Raw genomic sequence first — 19,186 nt, forward strand, 5'->3', positions numbered from 1 at the left:
ATACTTTCGACAAATCTGTTAAATCATGAAAATAAATTAATGTTAAAAAATATTTAAACAAAAAAGACAGACATGAGGATCTTAAAGGATACTGAGGCGGTAAAATATGACTATAATTTCATAAAGTCATTGTCTAAGCTTTAATCAGAAGATGAGAAGTTTGGAAGAACTGGGTGGTCTCATGTGTGCATAATGACTATTAATTAAGCCTAAAGAAACCAGTCATGGGTGGCATGGTGGTGCAGTGGTCAGCACTGTCGCCTCACAGCAAAAAGGTTCTGGGTGTGAGCCCCGGCTTGAGCACGGGGTCTTTCTGTGTGGAGTCTGCATGTTCTCCCTGTTCCTGCGTGGGTTCTTTCTGGGTACTCTGGCTTCCTCCCACAGTCCAAAGACATGCAAGAGGAGACGAGGCTGATTGAATCCTCTTCAACTGACCGTATGTGTGGCTGTGAGAGTGAATGGTTGACTGTCTATATATGTTTACCCTGCGATGGCCTGGTGACCCATCCTGGGTGTACCCTGCCACTTGCCTGAAGGCAGCCGGGATAGGCTCCAGCCCCTCCCCCATGACCTCTAACAAGATAAGCAGTAGATAATGGATGGATGGTTGGAAACCAGTCATTAGGGCTCCTAAGAAAACTGCTGAGTTGCAAATGATTCAGTGTCTACAATATTAAATGGCCAACAGCTTAGATTTCAACTGTTCGGAATGGAAAGGGTTTTGAGAGTAGACAGGTGAATAAAGAACCATGCAGCACTTTGGAAATTACAGAGTATCTGAATCAACTCTGCATTTAATAATTAGTTAATTGAAGACAATAGAGTAAATCCATATTCCAAAAAAAAGGAAGTTTGTGCACAGCTTGTTATATTCAATATTAAAGGTTATGTCAAATTTGAAGCCGTGGACCAGAAGAAGCTTGCTAAGCAAAATACATCCCAACAAATCATTTAGTCCTAAAAACTGACCTGTCTAAATGCTGCAATGCACTACAATTCCCAGCAGGCAACACACTGGACTTGTGCTGTAGCCCCTCTCCCGCATGTATACGCACAGGCTGTAACTCCAGCAGGGGTGTAAATATAAACAGGGGAGACAGTGCAAGTGTCCCTCAGATGGAGGGTGGGGTGTGGGGAGCATAGATAAAACTTTTATATTCAAAAGAGATCTCACAATGAGCCAAACATGGCACAATTTGCTACCGTAGTGGGCTGGGCTTCCTCGTCCCTGGTGAGTACTTGCCTACAGCCTAAGGCAATTATTCAAACTGAGATTATAGGAAGGTGCAACAAGGCACTATATTTAAGTACATCACTACTTTTCAGATGCTCTGTATTACCTCCAGTCCATGGTTTGACTTAGCTTTACGGAGGTATGCTTCATGTCTCCCATTGATTGCAGTATATCCATTCTGACTACTTTCCTACACTAAGTTGTCCCAGTGGAAGCTTCTGCTTTAGGCTACATTGCATCATATTCTTCAGTCATTCCATCCATATTCTACCATTTATCCTATTAAAGGTCGCGGGGGGGGGGCTATTCCAGCTCCTTTTGGGCAAAAGGCAGGGTACGTTCTGGACGGGTCGCCAGACAATCAAAAGGCCAGTGCATATAGACAGGCAACCATTCGCTCTCACAGCCACACCTATGGTCAATTTAGAGTATCCAATCAGCCTAGTCCCCTCTTGATGTCTTTGGGCTGTGGGAGGAAGCCAGAGTACCCACAGAGAACCCACGCAGGCACAGGGAGAACATGCAGACTCCACTAAGAAGGTCCCATGTTCGAGCCAGCAGTCGAACCCGGAACCTTCTTGCTGTGAGGCAACAGTGCTTACCACTGCGCCACTGTATTGCCATTCGTCAGTCAGTGTGCACTTAGTCTTCTGTCAAACCAGTAACAATCCATAGGGCCCAATGTATAATGATCTTATGTCTCTTTATTGACTATGTAGCCTGTATAATCCAATATACTACCTCCAAGCATTCTGAGCAGCACACTGAAGGCCAAGTACCATTCTGCTGGGAACCAGTTTTGCTGTTCATCATAGACATTATAGCAGGGGTGTCTAACTCAAATGAACAGTGGGCCAAAATTTAAAAATGCTCCGAGTCGAGGGCCGGACTGGTTAAGTGATTATTGATGACTTATTGAAATGAACTTATTGCACATATTGAACCTGGGACTAATAAGGCGTTTAAGTTATTGCCTATAAAACATCATTGAGCATTAAATAAAAGAAATGAAAAATAATAATATGATCAGGTGCTTTCATTTCATTTCAAACCACAACTTTCCCAGAGTAAATTCTAGTGAAAATGTTTTTTTCTACAGCCAAAGAACAGCAAAAAAAATTTCCTTCAAAAAAACAAAAAACAATTGTCTTGTAGTAACAGGAGAAAAATGCAAAAATGAATCTGCATTAAAAACTAAAAATGCATTAAAGGTGCACTAAGCGTTGTTGCCTGATATCACTTCCGTTGACTTTCGTTATAAATACCAAACAATCAGAGCAAGCTCGCCCCCCCCCCCACCGTGTTTCTGTTAATGTCATGAACGTGCATAGACATCAAAAGTGGATCTATGCTGCACTAACGTCGCTAAGATGAGTGAGCAAACTTCAACTGTTCAGTGAGTACATTTATATCCTAAGTATTTATACAATATCGCCGTCGTCATCGTCTTCCTCCTCCTCCGCTTTATCCGGTCGGTCCGGGTTGTGGAGGCAGCAGCCTCAGCAAGGAAGCCCAGACTGTCCTCTCCCCAGCCACATCCACCAGCTCTTCCGGGGGAATCCCCAGGCATTCCCAGGCCAGCTGAGAGATATAATCCCTCCAGCTTGTCCTGGGTCGGCCCTGAGGCCTCCTCCCAGTTGGGTATGCCTGGAATACCTCCTGAGGGAGGCGTCCAGGAGGCATCCTCACCAGATGCACAAGCCACCTCAACTGACTCCTCTTGACATGGAGGACCAGCAGCTCTATTCTGAGCACCTCGCGAATGACTGAGCTTCTCACCCTTTCTCTAAGGGAGAGCCCAGCCACCCTGTGGAGGAAACTCATTTCAGCCACTTGTATTCACGATCTTGTTCTTTCGGTCATTACCCAAAACTCATGAACGTAGTGGAACTTAGATTGACCGGTAAATCAAGAGCCGTGCCTTTTGGCTAAGCTCCCTCTTCACCACAATGGACTGGTTTAGCACCTGCATCACTGCAGATGCTGCCCCAATCCGCCTGTCAATCTCCCGTTGCATCCTACCCTCACTCGTGAACAAGACCCGAGATACTTAAAATCCTCCACCTGAGGTAGGACCTCTCCCCTGACCTGAAGTGGGCAAACCACACTTTTCCGGATCATTGCCTCAGACTTGAAGGTGCTGATTCTCATCCCAGCCGCTTCACATTCCGCTGTGAACTGTCACAGCAAGAGCTGGAGGTCGTGGCCTGATGGCGCTAAGAGGACCACGTCATCTGCAAAAAGCAGAGACGACATCCTCCCACCACCAAACTTGGCCCCCTCCACCACCCGGCTGCACCTACAAATTCTGTCCATGAAAGTTGTGAACAGAACCAGTAACAAAGGGCAGCCAGACTCCGCGCAACCCTCACCAGGAAAAAGTCTGACTTACTGCCGGCAACACGGACCAGACTCTCACTCCTCCGGTAGAAAGACTGAACGGACTTTTGTAAGGGGCCACCCACCCCATACTTTATACAATATCTTTACAATATTAGGTCATGAATTACAGATGATATATTTAAAATTAGTTCATGAGTTTATGTGAAAAAGACACTTCTTTTTGAATTTGTCCTTCCTGGAATCAATGCTAGTGCTAGCTTGGACCTGTAGAGTAAATTAGGAATAACAAATTATTACATTGAAAATGGCTTACGACTGTCATAGGTACTACTCTACTCAGTCGACTCGGCTTATTTCCCCATGCATGTGCACTAACTCCCACATCCCCAACCATCTTGTCTGAGATTGACTGGATCGTGGTTTGTTATGTTTATGTGCACATCCTGTGCACTCAGTGTTTGTTTGCCATTTCTGAGCCCCAGAGACCAGACTTTTTCATTGTGTAGTCAGGGGGCAGGCAGCTCGCGGATCAAGGGGAGATGTCTATGATTTGAGACAAAAATTAAATTACGCTGAAACCGTGCAACAACACTTAGTGCTCCTTTAAGGTCAGTTTGCTGCTCTTTGATGGTCACTAGTATCCAAGACAGATACTTGGTGTCTCATCTTGGATACTAGTTCATCACTGTTTGGGTTAGTCTCTGAGCTGAGGAAATCCTTCGGATTGTGCGATGTTTATTTGTCTTCATTAAAGAGAACAGTTGGTTACACAGGTATGTGCTACCAAACATAGAGAGGGTTTGAGCAGCTTGGGTAGCAGCTGCAGCATTGTGTCGGGGTTGAAACGTGGAAACTCTGCAGCAGCCAGACTCATATTTTGCCTTCAGTTTGTCACTACATTGGAGCTTAGTTTGCTCCATTTGAGGTTTAATGTTGCGCTTTCCATGTCATTTGCAAATGGATTATTGAGCATCTTCTTTTTTGGGTTACAAAATCGGCAAATTGCCGTGTGAAGTCAGAACCATGTATGCCGACTTTGTCAGCAAACTGTGTACTTGGGAAAATGGTGCTGAAACCTGCTATCTCGTAGTTTGGGAAATGGTTCAAGTTTTCTTGCAGCATCTGCGTCTCCCACAGGCACAGCTTGGTTTTATAAGCCCTCACGGTAGTATACATGTCAGTGATAACACAGCCTTGCCTCTGAAGCTGCAGGTTGAGTACATTAAAGTGGCTGGTGATGTCACACAGAAACGCCACTTCACACAGAAACTGTTTATTCTGTGGGTCTGTTGCTTCTTTCCCTTTGTTTCCATGAACTCACAGATCTTCTAATTCTCATCATTTTTGGGGAGAGGGATAGTTGAAAGTTGACATAGGTGGTGAGTGGTTCCATAAGGATCCTGATGAATGAGTAAGGTGTAAGCATGAGCATCCCACTGTAAAGCATGAGGCTAAACAGTGGGATGAGAAAAAAGAATATTAAAAACCATGACTTTATGAAGTCAGAAATAAAAGAAAACCACTGAGGAAGACCATGACTGAAGCCCTTTAGAATGGTCAGCCCTTTTAACATTTGTTTCCAAGTACAAGCTCCAGGAAAACACTTGACAGTGGGTTAAGTAGGACAACATGCATGGATATTGAAATCATCATAAATAGCACTCTGTCACACTTTGGCATAATAAGAAAAAAGATCAGAAAATTCTTGATAAACCTGTTAAATTTAGGTGGTTGCTATTTAAGTATGCAAAAAAGAGGAAATGGACCTGAAATTAAAAATCTTAAAACTTCAAAGGATAAAATCATAAGAAACAGAATACTACTGTAACAGCAGTACCATCAGCCTGACCCAAAAGCCAGGGGAGAAGAAAAAAGGAAAAATGATCAGGAGTCGTCCCACTTACAAGGACAGCTGTAGATTAAGGCCGTGGGAATTCTTAGAAGAAAAAAAATTATTTGAACTTGAGTTTAATATCAAAAATCTGATGAAAAAAAATCCAGAATTTTGAGTGTAAGTCAGAATTCAACTATTTTTTTTGAAACTGTAAAAAAAAAAAAATCTCACACAGCCCTAACCCTCTTCCATATTAGTAAATCAAATCTAGCCTTGAACAGTCTGAATTACAATATATTGTAAATGCAGGGCTAATGGCACTGGGATTGAACATTTAACAGAACACATTTGGCAGGTCACAGAGCAGGAAGTTTTGGAGTGAACAGCCGTGATCCAAATCAACACCCTTGTATTGACTTCCATGGATCCCTGGTTTGATCAGAAGTTTGTATAAAAATGGGGGCCAGAAGAGGGCACCCGTTTTTTTGGTGATTGTTAACTTTGAAAGCATCTTCATCAGCAGTCAGAGCAGGAAGTCCATAAGGGAGGAATGCCGCATAAAACAATGCTTCAAAAATAAAATCAAACTACATCACAAAACATGATCCAGCTTACAAGACTTTGATAAAGCATTTTCACAGCAGTCATTCTGACTTGTCATTCCAAGGTAAATACAGGTTTAACTGATTAATTATATTCACAGCCATTACAGCAAGTCAGAGCTTGGTCACAATTGTTAGTAAATGAACCTATTCACCCTGTCAAAATGGCAGCTGTGAAAACGACCCATCATTTTACACCCCCCCCCACAACTCGCACTAAATAATCCTATGAAGACGCATCTATAGAAATATGCACTGTATGGATATGCAGCCCACCACTTAATATAAAAACCATATTTATTTTCTTCAATTATCTTAGAGATGCCTACTAAACACATCTAATAAAATGAAGGGGTCAGCAAGAAAAGTTTATTTGCACACTGACAGGAAAAGTGCCTGTGTCACTTCTGAAAATGTGAAAGACTAAACAGCAGGTTTCAAAATAATTAACGGATCTCAAAATGTTTCAAAATCGGAACAATTCCTTAAACCATAAGAAAAATAACTCTCATGTTAAGGATACATAAACTTTCACATTTATAAAATCACTACCCCGTAAATGTTGCAAGGGAAAAGGGACAGGCCAAAAAAAGTTCATTTACACGGTTCAGTATTCTTTAAATCCATCCAAAGTGTTAAAATACTATATTAAATACCAAGTCTCATACTAGTAAAGAACAAAAATGGAATCACTTACCAAGGGCAAAATACAGCATCATCTGGTGCATGACCTTTGACTACGAGCCCAGTTGTATTGAGGACACCACTTTAGGGGAAATGTGTGTGTGTCGGGGGGCTCTACAGTATATATTAAAGGTATTTTGGTGTCTGCGTTGTCAGATATTCATTTTTAAGAACATTTTAAAGTTGTAAATGCCTATTAAAATTATCTGCATCAGCCCAAAAAGTAAGAGTGAAAAATAAAGGCCTTTGTGGGAGTTTGTTTTTCAAAAATAATTCATTCATTCAAATCATAACATTAATTGAACAGATTTACTGCAACTTTCCATGTCTAAGTGGGTAAAACAGGCGATCGTCAGTGTTGACCAGCAAACTACCCTTTGATATCGTTTTCATATTATCAACATAAAACACACATTAAATGAGTGTTTGACCAATGAAAACAGTAACAAGTACAAGTTTTATCAGCAGTTACAAGGCTTAGCTCACCTGGAAGGCAATTATTCCACTATGAATAAACAGCAATTTTCAAATGTTTCTGTGACACACACTAAAAGCTATCACCTCGGACATCCTGAGTTTGTTTAACTTACACTTAGATGATCATGATTGACCAGTTTTCATCACATGAAATAAAAATGTTTTTTGTCTCATCTCAGTCAGTTCTTTACATATTAAACATGTTCTGAAATCTCAAGACAACTGTTTGACAATTTATTCATTAAAAATAACAAGGATGTGTTTTGCATCTGAACTTTTTATCTTTGCCTTTTTTTGATGTTTCAGTAGTTTGGTATCAAACAGGAATTCAAAAATACCTTAGTGTTTTTATGAGGGCACATTTAACAATGTACATTCTCTAATCTCTTGCGAGTCTTTTAACGGCAAATTATACAATACTTTAGAAGTCTCAACATTAAAAAATAAATGAAATCCTTGAATTGATGCCATGAAACCATGGAACTGCTGCTACATTAACAGCCAATCAAATTATCATATAATTGTAATGTAATGGTGATACAATGGAAGAAAACTAGCTGATTTTGTACACTGGGCTGCTTCAATTGTTACAGGACACTGTAGCTCAGAAGCATGGCAGCATTGCAAACATGGGATAACAGGATCAGATATAATCACTAATAAGGCTTGATTTTGGGCTGAGACAGATAACATTTGCAGAGAGAATTTAGCACCCAAGCATATTAACATGGAGGTTTATTGAGTGGACCCGCCAGCAGCACGCAGAGGATCATCATTCATCATTCGGTCTTAACAGTAACCACCAGAAGGAAAACAAAAGAAGACATCTGAGGAAGAAAAGCGCCTGAATTATGTCACAGCTCCTGGAATGCCTTTGGTGATTCTTCAAATAATCCATTCATATCAGTACAGTCCAGAGGTAAATCTGTCAAGTGTGTCACATACGTGTCACCAAATGAAAGCCAGGAACCATCATGAAAAAGTGATGTACCAGAGTCCTTGTGTTATCCACTGGTCATAGTTGTCCTCTGAAGTTCAGTGTCCTAATTCGCACAGCTCTCTGCAGTTATAACAGATGCGCACCTTCTTCTTTACTAAGAAATCACATGTGGACGCCCGTTCTAACGTAATTGGGTCCGTACAAGAATTTGGCTCTCTGGGAGGCAGTCCTTGGCACACCACGTACTTCTCCAGCCCCAAAAGCAGGCTCACCACGTCTGTCACAGAAGTCAGGCGTGCTGGGTAATCATCATACAGTGGGTGGGTGGGCAAAAGTGGCTGCTTTTGCACAGTGACCTGAAAGAAGAAGCCTGGGTCGATGAGCACTATAGTATCGGCCATGTTGGACTGCTTCGAACACTGGATGAGCTGCAGCTGGGGGCCGTCAACCATTATGGCATACCATAGGATGGGCAGGGAGGTGTTCCGTATCGAGTTAAGCAGTTTCATTAGTTGGCTTTCATGGTCACTCCCAATTGGATTATCAGCCAAACTGTAGATCTGCGTGATCTGTAACACAACACGTTAGCTGTGGTGATCCTGAGAACTGATACGGGCACATATTTGACTTGAAGGCCTCACTCACCATTGGCAAATCCTCCTCCTCATCAATATATTTTTGACTGTCTAGGTAAGATTTGTGTCCATCCCATCTACTATGCTGGTCCTGCATTAATGATAGGGAACCAAAACATTTTCATGAAACATTTGCATATCTTTGGAAAATTTAGGCACAATTTTGGTGCAAAAGTCTTCGAATGACCAGCAAGAGTTTAGCAGTGGGAAGCTTGAGCTAAACACCGGACATACTTTTTAAATTATCTGTAACAAAGGAAATATTTGAAGATATTTGTGATAATTGCATCATACTGGATCAATTTTTGTTTGAGAATACTACAAATGCATCTATCATGTTCTATTACATGCTTGACTGTGCAACACATCCAAGAAAAACCTTCATCTGAAATTCTTAAAAAGTAAAGTGTCCACTTTCCTGATTGGTATAAGACAATTTTGGTGTGATAGTAACACTGAAAAAAATTGATTACAGTGTTGCTGTATCCTGTGTGTATGACAAAGTAGGCTTTCTGCTATGCCGCGTCAGCAAAAAAAATGCATGTGTGGCTATCATGAAGCACATCACAGGCTGGATAACCTGCAAACTTAATTTCAACTTCAGTAACAGGGTGTTTAGAATGCTCAAATGTAACTGATATTGCAACTTACGAGCTCGCATTCAAATATTGCAATTTGAACATCAACTTGAAACCCCATTATTGCACCTTTAAGCTTTCTCCTATGTTTGTTGCTCCTGTTTTTAAGTATGCATGACTTTAACTGCTCTGTTTAAAGTGCTCTTAGGTCACTTTCACACCTTCAGTTCAGTGGACTTAAGCCTGGTTTATGCTTCTGCGTCTCGGCAACGCCGTACCTACGCCGTCGACGCAGACCCCTACGCGGACCCTACACCGTAGCCTGGCGTGCACCTCCAAAAAATCCTGACTACGAGTCGCATCGTGACTTGAACATCAAGGACTGTGATTGGTCCGCTCAGAGGAGGTTGCTGAATGGATGAAAAGGTGGAAGAACCTCCGTGACAAATATGTGCGTCTCCGGAATAAAATGGCCACAAGAAGTCATGTTTGTCATGTTCAAAGATTACAGTTTGATTCATGAAAGCAAACAGTCGTTCAAAGAAAAGCACTGGATTTTCTGTTGTAAATAGTTTTGTTTTGGAATCCGACAAGAGCCCCCGAAACCATACAAAGACATAGCCACACCCCCTAGCGGCTTGGCAGTGAATTGCAGAGCAACGCGTTCCCTCAACGCAGAGCTTCGAATGCTCAATGACGGCATAGGGTCTACGGTCCGCGACGCAGAAGCATAAACCAAGCTTTAGTGTGGTTCAGGAAAGAAGGTCTAACAAAATTTGCATTTCAATTGCATTTGTCAAGAGCACCAAATGTTGCAAACAAACATCACATGTTCTGAATAAGAGAGAATAGAGAACGCAATATAAAATATTGTGTCTATAGTTGTGCAATAAACTCCATAGCACTGTCATCCAGTTGAGTGCTGCAGTATATTTGACAAGGTTAAAAAAAAAAAAATCCTATCGTCTCAACGTAGGCATTTTCAAGTCAAGTCAATTTTATTTGTATAGCACCAAATCACAACAAGAGTTATCTCCTGACACTTTGCAAGTAGACAATGCGTAAATGCTATGGCATGGATGACATGTCAGGGATATCAGTTTTATATTATTACAGCTTGGCCGTGATATGCGTCCTTTACATGCAGATGCATATAAAGGCATGTGCATGTGCGACTGGTAAACATGGTCAAACTGAGTTGGGTTCAGGCCTGGAGTCAGTGACCAAAGCCAGAGGCTGACGGTGACAGAAGACACATAGAGAAACAGACATGGTACCAAACAGCGAGGAGAGAAATTTAGAGGCACAGCTCCTCTTACACAGCCTGTTCAAGGTGGGAATATTGCGCTGCCATTACATTTTTTATAAGGAATGGATGTGAGGGACGGTCAAGTCAAAGCTCCTATGCTTTCTAAATTTTGCACACTGGGGTGACTTTATTTCATGACAGTTTCTATTCTATCAGGTTGGGCAACAGAAATGCTCACATCATATAAGAACACAGGCTAAATAGAAGGCTGCCATCCATCCTGGTTTACCTGCAGGGACTAAATCGTTATATTCCGACTATGAATGAAAGAATGAACTTACCTGATGAGAGCTGTTGTGGTTACTGAGGAGAGCGCCTCTGTCTGACAGTCCGTTCAACACTCGAAAATCTAAATGATTTACCTGCGGAAACAGCATTTTGTTAACATTTCTGTTTGGAAACATGAGCCTCAGTTGGCAACAACCCGATTGTGGCTTCAAACCTGCATAGATGATTGTTGTTGGTTACTCAGGTCAATCTCATAGGCATGTTTGCTACCGCCAGCAGGCTCAGAGCTCCAACTCATCTACAAAAGCAGAACATAAACCCAGATTCAAGACAATTCTTCAAGAATCTGTGAGAAACAACCAGAGTGACAAACAATATTCAAAATAAAGAAAACTTACTGCTTGTAGGTTACTGTCATCATCTTCATTGTCCGTGAATTCCATGACAACTTGTGGTGTTTTGATTTTCTTCATATTTGTCTTTCGACTGTATGTGTAGTGAGGCCTTGGCCGGCCTGGCAGCAATGGGTTATCTGCCCCGTAATCACCTTGGGCCATCTGGAAGGGCAGCAAATGCCTCTGCCAAATAAACAACACTTCAATAATTATCAAATTAAAATACATAAAAACAAATTAAAGGATTAAACTTACCATTGCCTGTCTCTGGCACTGACGGAGACGACACTTCTGCCTCTTTTTGTTGCTGCCTCCAAACTTGGGTTTGTCTATACAGAAGTCACAAGTGCCGCAGTCCTTCCTGCACAGACAGGCTTTGCATTCCCCACAGGAACGCCGCTTTCGCTTCTTATGCCACTGAAAATGACACCAAGTCACCATTAAGTAAGGAGATTATTCTATTACTACAAAGACTTTATTTGTTATTAAAACATAGACAGACATAGACAGATTAATCCAGTGTTGCCAAATGAGTTTGATTTCAGCCAAATCAGTCTGTTCTGAGTTATACTTTTATGGGGAAAATGAACTTGGGCGGGTGGACATGCAGAATTTGGGCTGGTTTTCCATGACTAGGGGAGATTTGAACTGTGTTAAAAATTACATAATTCATCCGTTCTGAAAAAGTATTGTAACTGTAATACAATTTTAATAAAAAAAAGTTTTCCATTTGCAGTCTGGACTGATAACCCATCATAGCACCCACATCTGTTACCCCAAAACATGCTTATCTTAGTTAATAGTTTTTATATCATTGGATGAAGATAAAGGGTTGTAACATGACTGCTTCTGCTTCTGACTTACAAAAAAAAAAATTCTCTGTGATGTTAAAAGTGAAGGGCAACACTTCAGTCCAGAAGATGGCACTACTGCACAGCCTTATGTTGTCTGGATTTTTGCTGTTGTGCTTTGCTGCTATTTGCTAATGTTTTTTGTGCCTCAACCAAGTGCATTGCTTTAAGTGTTGAACAAATGGTAACTGTGCCCATAACATTATGTTTCTAAACTAAACTCCCCCCAACCAGTCAAAGCAGAGGGCCGTCCCACTGAGCCTGTATCTGCTCAACGTTTCTGCCTGTTAAAAGGAAGGTTTTCATCGCCGCTGTTGCAGGATGTGCTTGCTGATGGAGAATTGTTGGGTGTAAATTCATTGAAGGAGCGTGGTACTAGACCTGCTCTAACTGTAAAGTGTCATGAGATAACTTTGGTGCGATAAAAATAAAACTGACTTGACTTATCGAGAAAATATTTTGGGTGGTTCTGTTCTCATTTGGACTAGTGTTTTGGGCCAGAAACTACTGACTGTATCTGGTAACATTGATCTTCAATCTTACCCTAACAAAGTAGAGCCTGTCCTGTACCATCTCCCAAACATATCATTAGGGCCTGAGCCAGAAGGTACTTCTGGTGAAGACCCTATTATGTTTGCTCGGCAGAGCAACACATTATTGATCATTCTATTTCTTTTCAAAACCTAATGTGCTTCAAACAAGTTCTCAAACAAGTGGCCCATTTAAATTGGTGTATGATCTAGAAACTATTTATCAACATATTAGTAATACAGAGCAGACATATGCATTTAATATTCTTTTACCCACAAGACACCACATTTACCAGCCAACACTGCAGCTGAGTGACTGCCTGACAGGATTTAATCAATCCTGTGTCCCTTTCTCTAATAATGAGTTCAACAAAAAACACTCACGTCATCATCATCATCAGTTGACATGTCATCTTCGTCGTCAACGTCCACATTGAGAGAAAAGTTCTCTGTGTCACTGCTTTTTAGGCTTGGGTGCTGCAGGAAAAAAAATTACAGGTGTTTCACTCAGGAAAATAAAACATACTTCAATCAATCACACGAGGATACATGGCCCCAGATTCATGTTTGGCACCTACTTTTGTGCCACAGAGTATTTATAAGCCATACTGTACCGATATTCTGCACTCATACAGTATGTGTTATCAGGGAAAGTGCCTGGATATCCAGTATTTTGAATGGCTTAAACAAAGCCACAAACTGCCTGAAAAGTGTCCCAAAAAACAGAGGGGAATGCATTGTAAATCACATTGTGGCTGAAAGCGCCTGCTTTCATCTGTTATCTTGTCATGTCATGAAATGGGCGTTTCTTAGTAAAACAAAACATTAAGCCAGCAAGTGGTTTGGGGGACAAATCATAAGCCAATTTTGCAGTGGTTGGTTGTAAACTGGTGGCTGACGAGTTGTTTAAGGGCATTTTCTATGACCTAATTAAATCTTTGAATTGGTTCACTGAGGCCTCTATCCTGTAAAAAAAAAAAAAAAAGCGGGGGGGGGGTAGATATGCCCATAACATCAACTGTGGAAGATGTTCTGACTAAAGTTGAAGGTGAAAAAAAATTAAGGAAAACACACTTGATACACTGTTCTTACTTGGAGATGACTTGCTGCTGTGCTGAGCGGATGTTCATCAAACTTGAAAATAGCAAAACACACATTTAAGATATATATATATATATATATATATCTTTTAGCATCAACAAACAAGTATACCTGGCACGCAGCTGCTCAGGCAGAGTATATTTCAAAGAACTGTAAGAGGCAACATCACAACTGTGTCTTATACAGGTGAGTAAAGAGTAAAGTATTCATTACCTGGTAACTCATACTGTCATCCAACAAATCAGGAAGGTCATTGTAAGGCCTCTTCTGTGTGAAGCCTCCACCTACACCTAAGCTTACGCCCCCACTTCCAGGACCCTACGGTAACATTCAGGATTAAACCGACATTTTACTTTTTCAAAATGAGCAGCAAGGGAAACTGTTGCGTGCACATTAGCCTACCTTGCGAATAGGACATATACATTTGCGTTTCCTGCAGATGCGTTTTCGGGACTCTGGGCTCTGAAGTCCGTGTTTACAGTTGGCACACTGGCCACAATTCACTGTGTTATGGCATCCCACACACTGGCCACAGGGAATCCACTACAGGTGGCATCAATAAGAAGGTTTAAACAATCATTAAATAGTTGAGCATTCATCTCGTGATTATTTCTAGTAAATTGTCAGAAATGGGTGAAAAAATGGCTGTCCCAGTCCAACCCAAATCAAATGAACATTTTAATGTGTTTTATTTAAGCAAAACAGTATACATTGTCATATATGACTAACAAAAGCATCAGACACCAGTTGAGACGCTGGAAGTTTTCTGGAAATTTTGCCATATTGGTTTTGAAAATTCCTGAAACAAGAAATGACCAATTAATTATCAATATAACTACTGATTCGTTTTAAGTTATGGGCAATTCACAGACAATAAGGATGCTCTGATTAAATTTTTTGAGGCCAATCAGTGGAATCATTACCAAATCACAGAGTCTAGTTCTGTTCATCATTCTGTTTACTGTGAAGCCATAAATCTATATGAAATTAAATATTTCATGTGTGGCCATGGCCACAACATATTAGCAATGCAATCAAAATATGGGATGTGTGCGTTACATGTTGAATGCCATTATGTGACATTCCACCAATGACAAGTATTGGAGGTCAAGCGGGAGAAAATCCCTTTCTAACTGTTTGGAGGAAAGGTCCAGAGATTACGATTGGTTTCTGATCAATGAGCACACCCTTACTAATAAATTAATAATTTCTGCTTCAATGTCACTGCTAAAGCATACAGGCTGCAGATAGACAACAATTTACCTTTCGAAAGCGAATCATCGGATGTTCTTTTGTCTTCGATGCTGTCAATGATAAAAAGAAAACCAAGTGAATTTTAAATATTTCTGAGTTTTAATTCTATTTTTGTGAGCAACTCCTCTCCACAATCCCTGCATTCAGCATTCATGCAGTGATGTACCCCAGCAGGAGGGACATGAGGGCCTTTTTCTCTGCTTGTCATACCACGTCCCTGTGAAGGAAATGCCACATCTGGCACAGATCCTGGGGGTAAAAACACGACAGTGATCAACCCTGCTGCATTCTCTTTATTCCTATCAAGAGTTTCAGTGAAAAGTCTCAATGACTGAACTGAAGTACTTGACTCACAGAGTGTTTTCTTCTGACCCAATTTCTCCATTTATGGCGGGGAGTGGGTGGGATCTGGAGGATGACGGAAGGGGGAGTTTAATATCTTCTGAGAATGGATCATTGGAGGATGTTCCCATAGAACTGTGCATGGAATAACTTGTTTTGGGCCACTGGCTGGGGGTGAGCCTGTGGTGGGAGTCTGGAGTGTCTGCACCCTCTCCTCTCTCCATCCAGCTGGACTCTGAGGAGGAATACTCATGTACCCGTTTCTGAGGGTTAAGAGAAGGGAAAAAAATGAAGTGTAGGACACCTTAACTGTTTAAACTTCTGACATTTAGAGTGACAATAAAAAGATGCCAGTACCTTTGATCTATTTCTAATTCTTAATGGTTGTGGTTCGCCATTGTAGAACTTGCCCGTCTTGTATTCAAAGTTTGAGATATCAAGAATTCCCTCCAGCACCGTTGCTAGCTCAACGCGGCTTCTCACCCGATCACCACGGGGACTGTAAATGACCAAAATTAAGTACATTACAACTGCAGAGAGCTGAATGACAAAAAAAACAGCTCCATGCAACTTTATTATGCTCATGGGAGATAGATTAGCTTGAAACCCTTTCAAGAAAACTACAATATCCACTTATCATCTGAGCCTTCTTCTTTAAGATCTTTAAGTAGACCATGGAAAATTACATTTTGCCATTTTAAAAGTTTCTAAAGACAACAGTCACTGCCGCTACAAGTCACATTTAGGTTGGTAAAGGAGTAGTCAATTTCTAATAAATTTGACATGGGAAGTTATTATTTATTTCTACTACTATTTAATACCATGCACAGATTTAGAGCATCTTGCATACTGCAGCAGGGCTTTTGTGGTGACATTACTGACCCCAAGGACTACAACCAGTAGGTTTTGATAATATTACTGAACGTAATATATTTGATCAATGATATTTAAGCTAACCAGCAAATATAGTACTCAGAGTGTGTGTGAGTGCGTGTGTGTGTGTGTGTGTGTCATTTCTTCTTCCTTTTGCTGGAGTGTTTTCTGTTTGATACAGGATGCTGATTTAAAAGTGTTTAACTATCTGCTCATGAAAATACAAAATGATTATATTTATTCCTGTTTATGGCCAGGTAAATACAGCTAGTATAAACTGCTACAAAATTTCAAGCAGGAAAGGTTTTCAGATTTTGAATACTCCAAGAATATCGCAACCTTAGTCACATTCACAAACAGCATCTTAGACCACAAGAACACTCTACAGAAAAAAGTTGTCCTCATTTCTGGGTCCATGGAAAAATTTGTCACCACATAAGTGTTCTAACTCTCAAAGTTCTAATTCTGCAGAGTAATTTAGAGCATCCACAATTAATAACATTTAAGACCAATTTCACAGGTAGACTTATAAAAGATTAGACATTCATTATTAACCCCATACATTATTATTTTTATAATCTGAGACCAAAATACATAATTTAGATAAATTAAGACTTTTTAAGAACCTGAAGGAACCCTGCAAGGAATACGAACAGGGATAGATTTGCAGAAGGTCTGTATAACGCAACAACAATAAACAACAAACAACAACACTGAGGACCAATTGAAGATTCACCTCAGGTAATAGACGTCCTTCTGGCCAATGCTAGAGCCTGACCGCCGGACAACTTCTTTACGTTTCCAACCGTCACCAAGATCAGGCCATTCAATCCATCCTTCATCAGGATGTGATCGCTTACGGCGGGGATGTGAAAGCCTGAAAAGGTAGACAGGTAAAATGTAGGTAAAACATACATACATACATTCTTCCCATAATACAACCAGAGAAATAACAATTTGGGATATATTGTGTTTTTACTGTCTTTTAATTTGAGAGGAACTTGAGCTTGAGTGTTCAGGTCAGCTGATTCTTGTAACAAAATGTAAGATATTTAAAAAACAAAACAAAAACAAAACCCTTGTCATGAGTGGTTCCTCTGAATCTCATCATTTAAACCGCAAGAAAACATGTAGAAAAACAAAATTACATGCTGTACATTTTTCCCACCAGCATCTACAGACCATAACCTCCTCCTAGTCTGTTGAGCATATCTCATCACTACTGTCAACTCTACAGTGATTTGGCTCATGGCCATCTACATAGGCACACAAGCACATCGCTTGATTACACTCAACCAGTACATTAAAAGAACATTAGAAACTAATTTAAAACTTACTGATAAACCCTTTTAAAGTCACTGCCCACCAAGCTCTCTGTTTCTCCAGCTAAGCTTTCTTCCTCTAGATCATTTAAGCCCTCATCATCCTCCTCCAGGGGCTCGAACCAGTCCACAGGAGCCTCCCCAGCTATGGACTTGGCTTGCTCTTCTGTCTGCTCCATCTCATCCCCCATCTCCTCTGCTGGGGGTTCACCAGCAGGTGCTGGCTCGGGGCTCTCCGTTGTCTGCTGTCTTTGTGTGGTGGTGGTTTCTGCTTCACTGGTCCTCTCCTCAGTGCCTTGTCCCCCATCTTCATCCACAGGCTCTATGCCAGGGCTCTGTTCCTCGTTCATTGATGCACCAGTCTGAAGTTACAAACAGTCCAAGTGGTTCCGTAAACGAACGAGAGCTCCTCTACAATGGGTTGTGCATCCCATTTAACGTGGGTTATGTTCACACAACCTGGGGGTTTAACCGCTTGTGCTAGGCCTCTGGTGATGAACAGCCTGTATGGCTTACAGTTGCTCAGATTGTCACAACACAGCTGGACAAAAGAGAAAGTTGTTATAAAAGGCTAAACACAACCTACAGCCAGTGCATATCAGCAATACGGTGTCAAGCTCGATCTGCAACTGTAATGTTGGCTTGAGGCGGCCTATTTGGGTTTTTAACTTACCTGATAGCTATGGCTTTCCGAGCAGACATTCAATTGTAGTTGGTAACTTACAGCAAAGTACTCGCAATGCAACTTAAATAAAGAGACGTGGCGCATGCCCCTATATTGTATATATCTGCTTGTTATTGATTTTTTTAAGACGTGGGTTCAGTTTGTACACGGCTATTAGCGAACACTGGTATGTAGCAGCGGCTAGCTAGCAAACACAACGTTAGCCACACTAGCTAGACAACCACAACCGCTGCTGAACGCGCGCAGATTTTCACACAGTAGGTTCACATGTCTATGTAAACGCAATTTAACGACACACCTATAGAATGTTTGCATTTCGAAATCACAAAAGGTGTGTGAAACAGCAACTGAAAGCGGGGGTAGCGTTAGCCACAATTAGCTATAGCGTTCCTTCATGTTGTCACACTATACAGATGTGCTAAATATTCCTCTTAGTTGGGAGCTTGCGTCGCTGTCTATTTACAAATATTTGCGGTTTGGTGGGTCGATAAAAATCACACACCTTTAGGGTAATTTTCCACAGATGCTTGGCACTGTAGTCACAACACGGTCCACTTCACTCTACTAGCTAGGGCAAATGTTGCTAGTTACCATGCATCTAGCCCTGGCAGTGACGGCAACGGTGGCAGGACCAAAAAGACTCCTCTGTGGATGCAAATCTGTCATACCACGCCTACGGAGAATAAAGCACACTTTTTTGTTGTGGGTGTTTACAAGGATCACATGTAAAATAACGACATTTGTCGAAAAATATCGACACTGTAAGCACGACAAGAGCTAGAAAAACTGTGGCATTCTAAGTAGACTCATTCAAACAACGACTAATTATAACGCAGGGGTGAATCCTCTCATCCTGCCCTCGTCATCTTTGGTGGGTTCGCTCATTTAATGCTGCGTTCAAGGGCTACATGAGGCGCTCGTAAATGTACGAAACATTATTGAACTACACGCTTTTGCCCGTCTGACTGT

The 19,186-nt window shown here is 41.2% G+C and overlaps 1 protein-coding gene across 6 annotated transcripts; it reads right to left on the minus strand.

The window, feature by feature from the left end:
- Positions 1 to 6,285: 6,285 nt before the first annotated feature.
- On the minus strand, positions 6,286 to 19,059 carry mbd1b (methyl-CpG binding domain protein 1b). 6 transcript variants are annotated; one of them, XM_086198510.1, is made up of 18 exons: positions 18,720 to 19,058; positions 17,992 to 18,073; positions 17,548 to 17,894; positions 16,947 to 17,087; positions 15,695 to 15,836; positions 15,350 to 15,600; positions 15,162 to 15,244; positions 15,005 to 15,045; positions 14,144 to 14,284; positions 13,955 to 14,059; positions 13,733 to 13,774; positions 13,025 to 13,117; positions 11,515 to 11,676; positions 11,263 to 11,442; positions 11,079 to 11,162; positions 10,918 to 10,998; positions 8,760 to 8,840; positions 6,288 to 8,683 (listed from the first exon to the last, which is right to left on the minus strand). In XM_086198510.1, the coding sequence occupies exons 3-18, from the start codon at positions 17,880 to 17,882 to the stop codon at positions 8,210 to 8,212; spliced, it is 2,436 nt and encodes an 811-aa protein (XP_086054636.1). In that variant the 5' UTR covers positions 17,883 to 17,894; positions 17,992 to 18,073; positions 18,720 to 19,058; the 3' UTR covers positions 6,288 to 8,209. The 6 variants fall into 6 exon arrangements, with proteins under 6 accessions (XP_086054640.1, XP_086054636.1, XP_086054639.1 ...); XM_086198513.1 differs by lacking the exon at positions 18,720 to 19,058 and adding an exon at positions 18,206 to 18,705; XM_086198515.1 differs by having other exon boundaries at positions 8,257 to 8,470; positions 8,577 to 8,683; positions 17,548 to 18,073; positions 18,720 to 19,059.
- Positions 19,060 to 19,186: the final 127 nt, after the last annotated feature.

The sequence above is a fragment of the Aulostomus chinensis genome, chromosome 3, assembly GCF_037954235.1.
Source record: "Aulostomus chinensis isolate RoL2024-O1b breed Wild chromosome 3, RoL_Achi_v1.0, whole genome shotgun sequence".
Classification (NCBI taxonomy): Eukaryota; Metazoa; Chordata; class Actinopteri; order Syngnathiformes; family Aulostomidae; genus Aulostomus; species Aulostomus chinensis.